Source organism: Poecilia mexicana, unplaced genomic scaffold (assembly GCF_051168715.1).
Source record: "Poecilia mexicana isolate PSO_F unplaced genomic scaffold, ASM5116871v1 scaffold_17, whole genome shotgun sequence".
NCBI classification, from domain to species: domain Eukaryota; kingdom Metazoa; phylum Chordata; class Actinopteri; order Cyprinodontiformes; family Poeciliidae; genus Poecilia; species Poecilia mexicana.
Genome location: NW_028263386.1, coordinates 20,927,384 through 20,940,638, shown reverse-complemented (window position 1 = coordinate 20,940,638; position 13,255 = coordinate 20,927,384). Strand labels below are relative to the sequence as shown.

Sequence of the window (13,255 nt, the reverse complement as noted above, 5' to 3'; positions counted from 1 at the left end):
TTAGCTGTGAAGGAATCTTTTTGAAAACAGCCAGAAGATGCCATGTATGATCAAAAGAAAGTGGTGTACGAGGTCCGTCATCAAAATGAAAAATACAAGAGCCAAGCTTTTGTGTTAAGAGGCTAACCTCGACATGGCTTTTTAATTATGATGTGTTCAATAATATATGACTGTGTTTGTCTTTGTGCAAACTGAAGAACATTTTCCTTTAGCATAAAAGTACAGTAACAGTTATGTCATGTCCTCCATCTCATTCTGCCTTTAAATGTATTACGATATTTAGATGCTATGAATAAACAACACTATGCAATTTGATCTCCAGCTGAAATCAATGGAAAGATTTTAATTTAAATCAATACTATCGAAATGGCACATGATACTTAATATCATGCTCCAATGTCCAGATGATCAACAGAGAGTTCCTCACCTCGGCATGCCAAATGCATGCTATATAATTATACATAACTATATAGCATGCAACTGTTTAACCAACTGAAGACACTCGTAAATTGTAAACAGAGCATTGCAGAAACATAATTTATGGATGAAACAGAACTTAATGTTAGATAAAATGTTATTTTGTCAATCTGAGAATGCTCACCTACACGGCATAACAACAAACAGTGTGACATGAGCTTAGTGCTACCCAAACTGAGTGATCTACCTTGAGACAGGACCCACTGGTTGAGTTTGACATGGTACAACACAGAGCGCAGACTCCAATGCTGGACAAGGGGATAGCCAGACACCTCACTGTAGTTCACCATACCTGTAGGATTAAAGAAAAAAAAAAGAGCAACAAACAAACATTAACATGGATACAGTTCCCTCAGAGCTATACTGTTGCAGGTTTTAAGGTGGTGTTCTTCCCCATGAGTAAATTCAGCCGGAGGAAGAAAAAAATAAAACATCTCCAAACCTCCAGCTCAGTGTTTTATTTTCTGCTTGGTAGTAGTGGTGGTGGTGGAGGTTGCAGACTTCAGCGTTAGATCAAAGGTTGGACCCACATTTCATGTTTACTTTACAAGATGGCATGAGACATAAACACGAGATAACTTAAGAGTTGGATCAAAGGGAAATGCCATCAGAAGTTTAACTTGAGAAACAAAAAATTATAAGACGATAGTAAAATCTATTGAGAAATAAAAATGCAGACGGCTAATTAGACGTAATGTTATAATGTTAGATGTAAATGAAAGTGTATAAATGCATTTAAATGACACTCGCATAAACTGCAAAAGCAAAAGCAGTCGTACCCTTTGAGCTTTTTTACAATTTTGTCAAGTTAGAACCGTCAAATTCAATTTTATTGGGATTTTATTTAATGTAAAGCTTTCAAATTATTTAAAACCTCCTTTCCATTTCCTTAATGACTGACCAGATTCCTTGTTGCAGTGCTTTGCACATAGTTCAAATTTTTTCAACTTCGTCTTCACCTGATCTCATACTTTCTGCCACGTTTGTCCCTGTGGCTTGTGGTAATATGCAAAATGGACTTCTCATAACTTTCTTTCAACAGTGACTTTCTTCTTGCCAATCTTCTGTAAAATCTGTGCTTACCTAATCGTTTTTTGTCAACAGATTCTCATCCCTGAGCTACAGCTCTGTGTTACCATGGTTCTCTTGCTTGAAAGCTCTGTAAGTTTTCTAGAAAGCCACATGTTTATAGTGTAAAAATAGCGCAGCAGTGTGTGAGGCATTTCTTGCCTTTATCATTCCACAAATAATCCGGCTTTTAAATTTTCTTCTTACTTCACCGGAGGAGCTTCATTAAATCCCATTTGGGTTTGGGCTTTCAATTCATTGTTTTTTTAAATCTGTTGTGTTATTGTTTTTGTAGCGTCCCCACTAAGAGAAAAGTCTAAAAAGTTTAAAACTGACATTGCATTACCCGGTCTGAATAAAACAGCAGACGGCAAAAATTAATGATCCATAATCATGTGGAGGAGTTGGCAGCGCAAGAAGCTGCTGCACATAACTCTCTGATGAGATTGTAAAGACCAAAAACAAAGCAAAACGAGCAAAAGCAGAGATATATTCTCCTGCAAGCTATGTGTGTTTCAAAGGGCGAGCTGCAGACTTTTTTGATGCGTCGTTTCAAATTAAAATTTTACATGATCTGGAACAGTACAAAAATATGTCATTTTTAGGTCATTGTCGACAAAATTTAATTATAATACAAAGACATACTTTTACAAAGAGAGCTACTATGCTTCCTTTTAAATAAGTTAGGACAGGTCTGTAGGCTAAACAAAGTTCTGCACAGTAATCAGGGATGCAGCAACAGTTTCCGACAAGAAAATACTTGTATTTCTAGCAGCCATTGTACAGCGCACAGTCATAAAACCAACTGACCAACTGATTGTCAAGTCATCATAAGTCGACTTTTGAAATGGCTCATTTTCCAGACAACAAAAACCATTAACCCATTGCCAGAAAATGGCTGGATGGTTTTCCTAGAAGCAGTACAGACTCAAATCAATCAAGTGCAAAAATGGGCCAAAACGTGAATTTTGGATCATAGTCCCCCTTTAGCTTTAGTAAATAGATCAGGATGTATAATATATATATATATATATATATATATATATATATATATATATATATATATATATATATATATATATATATATAAACAGATTTAAAATCTTATTTAAATATTGTAAAGTGCTCACTGTATTGTGGGTACTAAATTTACAAAGACTAAAAACACCCACAACACTCAGAAATAGTGTTATCTTATATTTCATGTTGCCTTTACGCTGTGTTCTTTTACAGCCCTGTATATTATCTGTATTGATTTGGTCTTATTTGACAATATTGTCCCTGCTGAAATCAATAGCGCCTATCTTGTCAGCGCAAAGAAGTCACCCATGTATAAATGTTTTTTTCATTTTGATGCACTGCTCATTCTTCAAATATTGTACACGCTTTGTGCCACTTTGACCAATGACCTTATAAAATCAAAGTCAACGGCGTATGAAACACATCCCGCGATGCCACACAGCAGAAACAGCAGCAGAAGGGAACCAAGAGTGTTTGATGACAAATAATTCAAATTAAATACGTAGAACACGGACCCTTTACCAAACATTAAGAGTAGTCATTATAAAATATCAAACTGGTGGAGAATGGTGAAAATATATTTAAAATATATATATATATTTTTCAATGCAACATTTATTGTATGGCTTAGCGAATAATGATGCTGTCAGCTGCAGGAACAGGCCCTTAACATCACTTTTATCAAACCATAAGCACAGCAGCAGAGTATAAATCATGTAGTCTCCCATGGCAACTGACAGCCGTGTCATGCTGCAGCGGTGGGATTACGGCCATATATCACTCTGACTGCCCCCACCGTGTTCACAACCACATCCAGAAGGGATCTGAATGATGCTGGTGGTGGAGACAGCCGTCCTCCGACCACAGAAACGGAAGAAGGGAAGGGGAAAATAGATGAAAGGAAGCAAAAGATAAGAACTTTGTGTGTATGTGCATTTTAGAGATTTTCTTTTCTTTTTTTTTTTTCTGGGTGTGTGTGAGTGAGATAAATCGATGTGTGAGGCATACTGAAAAGCAGGGCTTTAAAGGTACATGGGCCATGTGAAAAAGTGAGAGAGAAGCGAATGATGATGAATAAAGAAAGGAAGATGTCTGCCATTTGCAGTGATGGGTGGTGGTTTGTGTGCGTGTCACAAAAATGAAGATGTATCAGTTGCCGGCAGAATGAGAAAGGAAGTATTAATGTTTATTTTTTGGGAAATTAAATTTGGTGCATAAATGACCAGAAAGATGAAAAAGTTAAAAATGATGAATTGAAGTATTGCAACTGTGATTGTTCAGTTGTTTCCAACACTGCATTGCCTCAACCAGGTTTAAAGTTCAAATCTTACCCTGGGGTAATTCTGCATCTCTGTGGAAACTAATTTCCTCCCACAGCCCAAAAATCTGCATCTTAGGTTAATTGGTCTCTCTAATTTCCCTTTAGGTGTAAATGCGTGCAACGGCTCCGTTGTCTTTCGGTGGATACGAGACCCACTCGTTATGGACATGATGGTATGGATGATGGCAAGATAAAATTCAGCCATTAATAAAAAGGAAAATACATTTAGAAGATCCTTATCCCAGTGGGAAAATTTACACATTTAATTCCAGGTGCTAAATATCTGCAAGTCAAAACTTATTTCTGTAAGGGCCATGAAATGGCTCCTCCAATCTTGTTTAGAGGCGTTATGTATTTACTAGAATATTCATCCATATTTATATAGTCATCCAAATCAAAGCCAGAGCAAATAGCTTCATATTATAAAAAGGACGAAAGTTGTTTGAGTTATGAAGATCAGAGAAAGTACTCTCCCCTGAAAGCTGCTCGTAATTTTGGCAGAAAAAGAGGAAAAGAAATCAGCAACATGCTTTGTTGTTGATTTTCTAATTTTTTTTTTCCTGCAACTATCTGTAAAATGTAAAATATTTTATGCACTCCTTTGGCTATAGTTTTCGCAGATTTCAGGTCCATTACGAGAATGAAGGAATCCTTTTTGTAGAATACATCGGGGAGGTTATGCTGCTTAAAAGTGTTGGACTGTTATCAAGGATTTGCATGTAAAAAGTCAAATGTGTCCAAGTTCATGTTTTTTTCTTACAAAATTGCAGATAGTATATGAAAGCTAAATAGATAATAATAAAAAACAATGACAATAAAGGTGTCCTGTACGCAAAAGGCTCAGACAAACATTGTCTATTTGGTAATAATTTACAAATTTTAATTTTATTTATCATTTTACTTATTACCTATATGTGAAAAAACTCAGATTTAAAAACATAACTAAATATTTAGAGAATAATACAATTAATGGTTCACTTTACGGCCTACATTTAAAGACATCTGTGCCGTGGTGCATTTTTATTTTTGAACAATTTAATCATTTCTAACAAGATAGAAATAAAGTAAAAGGGCTTTAGTGAGCCTGGTTAATTTTGGAGAACTGCGGACATTGTTTAAAAGTATTTAATTAAAAGAGTTGTAAAATCTAATTTTATATTCCTAATACATCAACGGTGATGGAGATTTTAATGTTGAACTTCTTATGAGCTCGAGTTTGAACTGCATGACTAAAAGGACCTCATTAGGACAAAAACCTGATATGTAACCATTCAAGAAATGATTGACTCCTGGGGACAAGCTTATAATTACAAAACCAGTTATTAGCACGAACCTCGGAAAGTGTGTAATTATCTCAGACGCTTATGTAAAGGTTTAGATTACCGTTCTAAGTCAAATGAAAGTTGGACAAATTCTGTTAACACTGCAGCCGGATCTGGTGCGGTTCTCTCTGGAGGACACACACGCTCCAAACGGTCACAAACCAGACGTGAACGTACACGGGAAGCGCGCAACGGCTTCTCCGTTAACACTGCTCTGAAAACGACGCAACGTTTGGCAGAGGCCTGACACCACCTATGAACTTGATGAATAAGGCTCTAAATGTGATGTTCCTGCATTGTCCTCACCTTCAGGTACATACATTTATCCCCTCTTATGGGAAAAGGCTTCCCGGCCCGGTAGATCTATTCACCAGTGTACAGAAAGTGAAAGCACACCACTACATAAGCCTCGCCGTCCCCATCTCCGCCTCCTTTAGTGAAAACGAATAACAAGTCCCGAACACATACAGTAGCACAGCATATTCTTCTTCTTGCTGAAAGGCCTTGTCTCCCTTTTAGCCCTGGGGTACTCTGCTCTCATTGTCTGACAGAATGATTAATTTGACTGAACTTCACTTTGCAAACATCCCAAGTTCACTTTCTCTCCCTGTACAGCTGCTGGCCGAGCCTCAGACAGAAGCAGCGTTTTTTAGGGCTGTGTCCTGCGTGACAACCGGTTCCTTTTGTAGAAACGCGAGGCGTAGAAGTGCCTCATCAGAACCGTGCAGAGAAAATGATAAAAGGCAACAAATAAATATCGTTTGCTTTTAACCGGACAGAACAAATGTGGTCGTCGTACAACATCACCGTAGCAACACTTCAGCATCTTCTCTGTTTACACGCTGCGACATTCCAGATGGAAATGTTTCGGGAGTCTCAGCTATTTAATTTTTTTTAATTTTTTTTTTGTTTCACACAGTTTTGCACCATCACGTTATTCTGTTAAGTTCTTTGACTTGTTGCGTAATTAAAGTAATGAGTGAGTGTCAAACAGATCATTGCTTCGGGGCTTTTTCAACAGCTGGGGGACTGAATATGGCAATATGTGTCAAACATGCCATCAAAAACCAGCAAATACTTTAAACAACAAGGTTAAGCTAAATTTTACATGTTTTAATTTTTCAGGATATAGTTAATTCTTTTTTTTAAAGAAATTAAAGGTAAACAATAAATGTAAAATGTAATTTATAGAAAGTCTTATCTATTACAAGTTAACATACCTTTTCACAGACTGTAAACAGTATGGATCACAGAAGGTAAATAAAATACGTAATATGATTTTCAAAAAATCTCTGTTTGAATAGTGTATAATTCTTGCTTCTGGATTCTGTTTTTTAACAAACTGTTGATAAACACACCAATCATCGTAATGTTGCTTATTCCTTTTAGTCATAAGCGTTGAGGGGGCTTCAGTGTTCAGCCTGTAGCTGAAAATATGTCACGCTTCCTAGTTGAACAACATTTTGAAGTAGCAAAAACACTTCTGATAAAAACTTTCACCTTTGTGTAGCCAAATGATGACAACTTGACATGCAGAGGCAAGCAAAGCAAATGCTACACAAACATATATGTCTGAAAAACAAATATTGATTAATATTACAGAAATAAAGAAATTTGTCCTCTTAGTTTTCTCCTGTGAATAACGGCTGGTGTGTTATTTCTACTTTTCTCTTTGTATTCTCTCATAAGTCTGCTATTAGTTTCCTCACATCTGCTATCATGCAAATAGCCAAATTTCTTTCAGACCGTCCTTAATTTTCTATTTAGATTTTTTTAACCAGTTTTACTTAGTTTATTAATAATATTAGAGTAGGACATTTAAAATATTAACATCGTATATTTATAATTGGCCAACAAAAACATTAGTAAAGTTGTGTGGCGAAGTGTTTTGGATCGCATCTGTGACGTTTACGTTCAGCTCAATATTGTTTGATTAGTCAATTCATTCAGTTCAAAGCAGAAACAATTATTATGGATGAAAATGCGTTTTTGCGTTTTGGTTTCATCCAGCTTTCCTCCTCCACTGTAGCTGTGTGAGAAGCCGTAAAGTTCCCAAACGTCAAAGTTTAGCGGTAGCTGGGAGTCCTCCATTTTGTGCTGCGATCACTTGTTAATGTTCCACTTCTTGGAATGTTGCATTGCACATTTAGTTACACACGCACACCCACGCAGACACGTTGGGCATGTGTTCAGGATTAAAACAATGCTGTTTTTGTTTGGCATGTGCACGTACTAAGCCGTACTGGATGTTTTGTCTATGAAAATGATGCGCATCATTACAAGTCCTTTGCTGATGCGCGTAAAAGTAAAGAGTTTTCAGCTCTCATGCATTTAATAAATGCATGAACTGCCACAGGAACTGCCACTGGTCAGAGCCAATCAACGTAAATGTAGCCAACTGGTTTTTGCATCAACAAAAAAAGGTTCTTCATAAAAAAAGGGAGTGCGGTCAAGAAACTACTACGGCCTCAAATATCCCCGTTACAAAGGGAATGCTTTATTATTTACTGAAATAATTTCCTTAGAGGTGGTTTATGGAAAATGAGTACACCGTAAATCTAAACAATGAGGAAGTCTGGTCTGAGGCTTTATCCTCATATTGATGGGACAGAGTCGGTCTTTGCATGCATACAGTGTAGCAGTTACATAAATCAAAACAAATTCAAATCAATATTTTAGCTCTCTGAGAAGTAAGTCTGCTGGGAAGTGAATCCAGCCTTGAGGATCACAGCTCAGTTCTCAAGTAGAGTTTTTCCTGTTTGATCTTGCAGATGTCTGCTATTTGTTTTCATCTGAACCAAAATAGGATTAAGACAAAAAAAAAAACCCAGCAAGATGCAGGGAGGATGAATTCCTTCAGTTGTTCAGCACATCTGAATTGTCACATATTTTAGCACTTTATCAATTTTTTAGACTTTACTGTGCAATTAGAGAAAAGCCTCATTCTCAGCACTTCACCAGACTTATAAACCAAGGCTGAATCTAATGAAACCTTGACATTTAATCGCTATTCATGGAGTTGCAGTTTAAAATAAAGCCTCTATTAGAAGCAAGAAGTCTCTCCGTTAACAAGGCTCCCAGAAGGAAAACAACAATGATAGAAGAATTTGACTCAGTGATTCCTAAATAAAGATCAACAGTGATTGTAATAAAACTTCGATAAATTTAGTCCGTCCTTTATTGGCCCAGGTTTGGAGAAAATAATTACATTTCTAAAAGGTGGAAACATTTTTTGAATAATTACTTATGGAGATTTATTTTCCGTTTTATAATTATAAAAAAAAAAAAAAAAAATCAACTTGTGTACATTACCAAACTTTAGCTGATGAGTGTGTCCATTTCAATGGATCCATTCAACAGCATCAAACATTGTGACACCTACATTTAGTGGGGATGATAAACAGGATAGCACAGTTTACATATTAAAGATGACTGTGTGGGAAAAAAAAAATCTACGAAAAGAAAAAAAAAAAAGTCAATATTACTTGTGATTTCCACAGGGAGAAAAGAACGAGCGAAAAAAGTCCCAGTATTACTGTGGCTGTTCAAAATAAACTGCTTGGGGAATGTAAATTGAGTTTTCTTGTTAACATTTGTGACTCTGTCCCATTGGGAAGCCGGGCACAGAATACTAGACAAATGCACGGCTTGCCGAATCTTGACAGTGACAGCGCGGAGGCGACGGAAACCACAGCCTGTCTAAATAGTTCTGTCTGCAGGTTTGGTGGGAAGTGGTTTGTTATTTTAGTCGTTCCCCTCCGAGAAAAAAAAAAAAAAAGATTCATGAGAATGAGCTCAGGTAAGAAAGTAATCTTACGGCTCATAGAACTCCATTAACTAGCCACGTCTGTGCTCCATTTCACTCCCGGATAAGTCGGGGAATGAATGATTAACTTAAGAAGAAGAGGGAAGGCAGAAATATGAGGGGTTAACAACCAGACTTATCTAGTAAACCCATACTTTAATCGAGCAAGGAAACTACCTACAATGTTCTGCTTCTTCTTCTTTTGACAAATCGAATAAAATTAAAACAAAAACGATAAACAAAATGCATCACTGAAAGATGAACAGTAGTTATCGGTCAAGGTAAGGTCACAGCCCCGGAGGTAAACTTTGGGTGATTATCCACAAAAAAAAAAAAAAAGATTATTGGGAAAAATATAAATAAATAAATTGAAGGATTTCCTCAATTGCTCATATTATTTTAAGTATGTAGAGGTTTCATAATAATCCCAACAAAAAAAGGGTTATGGACCACGGTCAACCAAAGGCCATCGCTTTATTTTTCTGGCTGTGAGTAGAGCACTCATTTTTAGATCTCAGCATTTGAGTTCAAAAAAAAAAAAAAAACATTCATTTCACTTTCACTTTATTACATAATTCAGCATGTTCAAAAATAAAATAAGACTCCTTTCATATATTGACATAGGGCCTAGAAATAAGACTCAGATTAAAAAAAATACAAAAAAAAATTAAGAATTTTCAGAAATGAAAAAGAAATAGTGCCCTACTAATGTCTAAATTAAACATGTCAATACTGAGAATCCAAATCACACCTTCCAACCTCAGATAATGGCAAATTATTCATAATTCAGCTCTAAGTAAGCATGTCCTGATCTGATCCCCGTCAGTTTTTGAGGGTCGTGATCAAGGCATCTTTTAAATGTTTTAAAGCTCAGATAGCTGTTCAGGGCTACCGTTTCACATTTCATCAGCTACACCTCTAGCAATACACGCTGCCACATTTTGCGCGCTAAATTTTTAACAATGTCAGTCTATTTTTTTGTGCATGGCTTGCAAAACCGCTAAGTTGTTCAGACATTTTACTTTGTCAACCGAATGTGAGGTTTTCTACGTAGAATCTGAGTTCATTCCTTTCACCAGTAGCGTTTCCAGTGACACGGCAGCGACTTCCATCATGTTTCATGAGTACTTCCCCAGCCAGCGGAGCTCAGGTACACACACGCACGCACGCACGCACGCACGCACACATACACACACACACACACCCCCCCCCCACACACACACACACACACAGAGCATTCACTGCCGGAGAGAACTGCACGAAGAGCAACCGTAGCTGGACACAATATTTTCAGATGTCCAAAGTGAAACAATAAGTCTATTTAACATGAAAAAAAAAATGCTTCTGTAAGTTTTGTCCTTATAAAATTAAGTGGAACCAAAATGAAAAATCTGCAAGGCAAATTCTTGTTAAGCCACTTCAGGAAAAATATGCAAACATTAGTTCAATATTTCAACATGCTGTTCCAGATGTAAACATTGTACCTATTTGCATCAAGCCAGATACCATTTTCACAGCTTTTTTGATGCAACACTAGCAGCACAAGAGTTGACATGTACTGAAGTAGCATATTAATCCTAAACGTAGCGCCGGCAATCCAGCCAAATTTGCAGCACCGTAATTCTGCCACACTTGGTGCCATCTGAAAAATTCCAACGGTTCCTGGAAGAGGAGACGTTTCCAGCTAATATTGGGTTATTACGGTAATTTCACCCCCGCTGTACCAGGGAGTGAAATTAATCTGTGGGGCGCTCTTTTAATAGACGGTAAATTGCAAAAATAACTAGCTAGATATTGAAAGTTCCAGTTGTTATGGATAAATGGGGAAATATATTTACTCACTGGACATTTAAAGATCTGCGTACAATTAAAATAAGCAAGACTCTCCAGGTGGACATTTTAAATTTAGGACATCAAAGCCCTGCAGAAACTGCTTGGGATAAAAAGAGAAACTGCACAATTGCCGAGGTTTACATTACTTTTCTGAGATATTTTTTTTACCCTAAATTTATGAAGTTCAAGTTTGATCAAATATGGGACATCATGATAATTTTTTTATAGTCCTTACTATTCAATTCACAACTACACATTGCAACCATATATGTGTTGTATTTAAAATGATCCTTATGTTACATTATATGCAGATTCTTCATGATCTTACCTACATAAAGCTCCCTGTCAGCCGTCGATTTGCTGCATGATTGAAGAGACTGCAGTGAACTTCATGCAACTTTCATTTGAAAAAATTGGCTGCTTCCACAACTGGAACGCTCGTATATTCGCGATTATGTAACGCAACGAAGCAAGCTCTTCTTTTTGTCAGCCTACAGCAAAAGGGGCCCCATATTTTAAAGTTGTGCAATATTTATTCACAAAGACTTTTCTCCTGAGAACCTTGCTTATAAAAAGCAATGTTTACTGTGACTAAGATGCTCTGATGGAGAGAAAAAAAAAAGTACCTGTTTAAGACCTTCGACTGTTGTCTGCTTGTAAAAAGGCCAGTGAATAAAGGATTACATGAAAAGAACGAGGGTGATTCACTCCAGCTGCTCCTGATTATTGGCACCGATGTATAAAAAGCCTCAAGATAAATTTATATTTTATTGCAGGAGCATGTCATTCTCTTAACTTTATTTTTTTTTACCTCCTCATACCATCTTCTTCTCTGTGCATAGTTGCAACATAGACTTGTCCTAATTTGTCAGTGTTTCAACTGATTTAAATAATTGAATGTTCTAGAAATATTTGTTACTTTAACTTTTTTTGCATCTGTAGTTTTTTATGTGCATTCGGGTGACAAAAGGCAATTTCTGCTCTAACTTAGAAATCATTTCAGTTATCCTCATAAGGTTTCTAAATGTGTCAATTTTATGACTTATTTTTTACAGATGTGTACTAATCTAATACTTATTTTTTTAACATCACTTGAAATCCCAGTCAGTTTACTGGTATAATTCCAATAATTATACCAATAATATTGATTATTGAGAAAGGTTTAAGTAATTTGACAGTCTTTTGAACTAATTGTAAACCAATTTCCTTTTTCTCCAACCGTATTTCTTTGAGTTGCTCGTCTCATTTCAAACTCTTTGCTTGAAAAATGATATCTACTTCACTGTACGTGCTTAAAAATGCCAGCATGATAAACTAGACAAATCAGACCTAACCTCTAGCAAACCACACAAATAGGTTATCAATAAGTCAAGATGACGTGATGATGGCTTGCCAGATGTGGCTTGTGACAGCTCAAGGTGACACATCTGTAATTTTAGCCTCACTGAGGGATGAGTTAACGGACGACCATTGCTGGCGATTTGGAGTGGGATGCCAGACAAGTTTAGCAGGTACCTCTGTGCTTACGTGGCCACAATGCCATATGCTTCAACTTTAATTATGAGGGACTTGGGGAGAGAGGGACTCTGGGCTGAACTATGAATCACTGCCTCTCTGTCAGCCTCGAAAGCCCCGTTCTGCTGGAATTAAGGGGGCAGAGATGTCCACTTTGATCTCCGCCGTCTAAAAATAAACACAACTTAAACAGAGACGGCTTGCATCACAGTTTGTTCTCATTTAGAGCTTTTTGAACTAATTTAAAGAATTTCACCAAAAGTGAGTGAAATAAATAACAAGAACTAAGTGGTGATTATCAAAATCAAGCCATAATCTATGAAGATTTTTGTTGTTAGCTATTTGCTCAGTTAAAATTCAATGAAGTAATTGGCTTTTACCTACTCCAAAGTCTTTTACAAGGAAAAAATACTTAACATATCAGCGTGTTTCTATACTGATCTGTTTAATTGTTTCACTGTAGAATCCCTAAATAATCTGAAATCCCACCAGACATTTTATGATTTTGCAGAATGTCTAGAAAAAAATTACATTTTGTTTTAAGCAGCACAATGTTGAATTTATTTATTTTTTCTGAAAAACTCAGACTCAGATGTTTAAGTTAGACTTACATAGCTCCTGATGGTAATAAAGAACTCATGACAAATGGACGCAGGGTAAATACACAGAACAATTGCACGCACTCGAGACAAAACTGAACAATTAAATTGAGCATAGCACATCATAGAGGAGCTTTGAAGGGTTAGCTTTGATCAGGGCAGGTATAGAGTGGGAAAAAAGGCCCAGTAAGTGATGGGGTCCAGTCGACCTTAAACTACCTCCAAAGACAAACAACCCAAACTCCACAGCCTCTGACAGAGACGCTTGTGCTGCACTTGATCAAAGGAATCCTCA

At 36.7% G+C, this 13,255-nt stretch overlaps 1 protein-coding gene across 3 annotated transcripts in view; it reads right to left on the bottom strand.

Annotated features, from left to right (window-relative positions):
- astn1 (astrotactin 1) overlaps positions 1 to 13,255 on the bottom strand; it is a 343,361-nt gene that overhangs the window by 148,433 nt on the left and 181,673 nt on the right. For all 3 annotated transcript variants that reach the window (XM_088014719.1, XM_088014716.1, XM_088014717.1), the window contains one exon: positions 665 to 769. In XM_088014719.1, the coding sequence (XP_087870845.1) occupies positions 665 to 769 (105 nt within the window). The remainder of the gene's footprint in view (positions 1 to 664; positions 770 to 13,255) is intronic.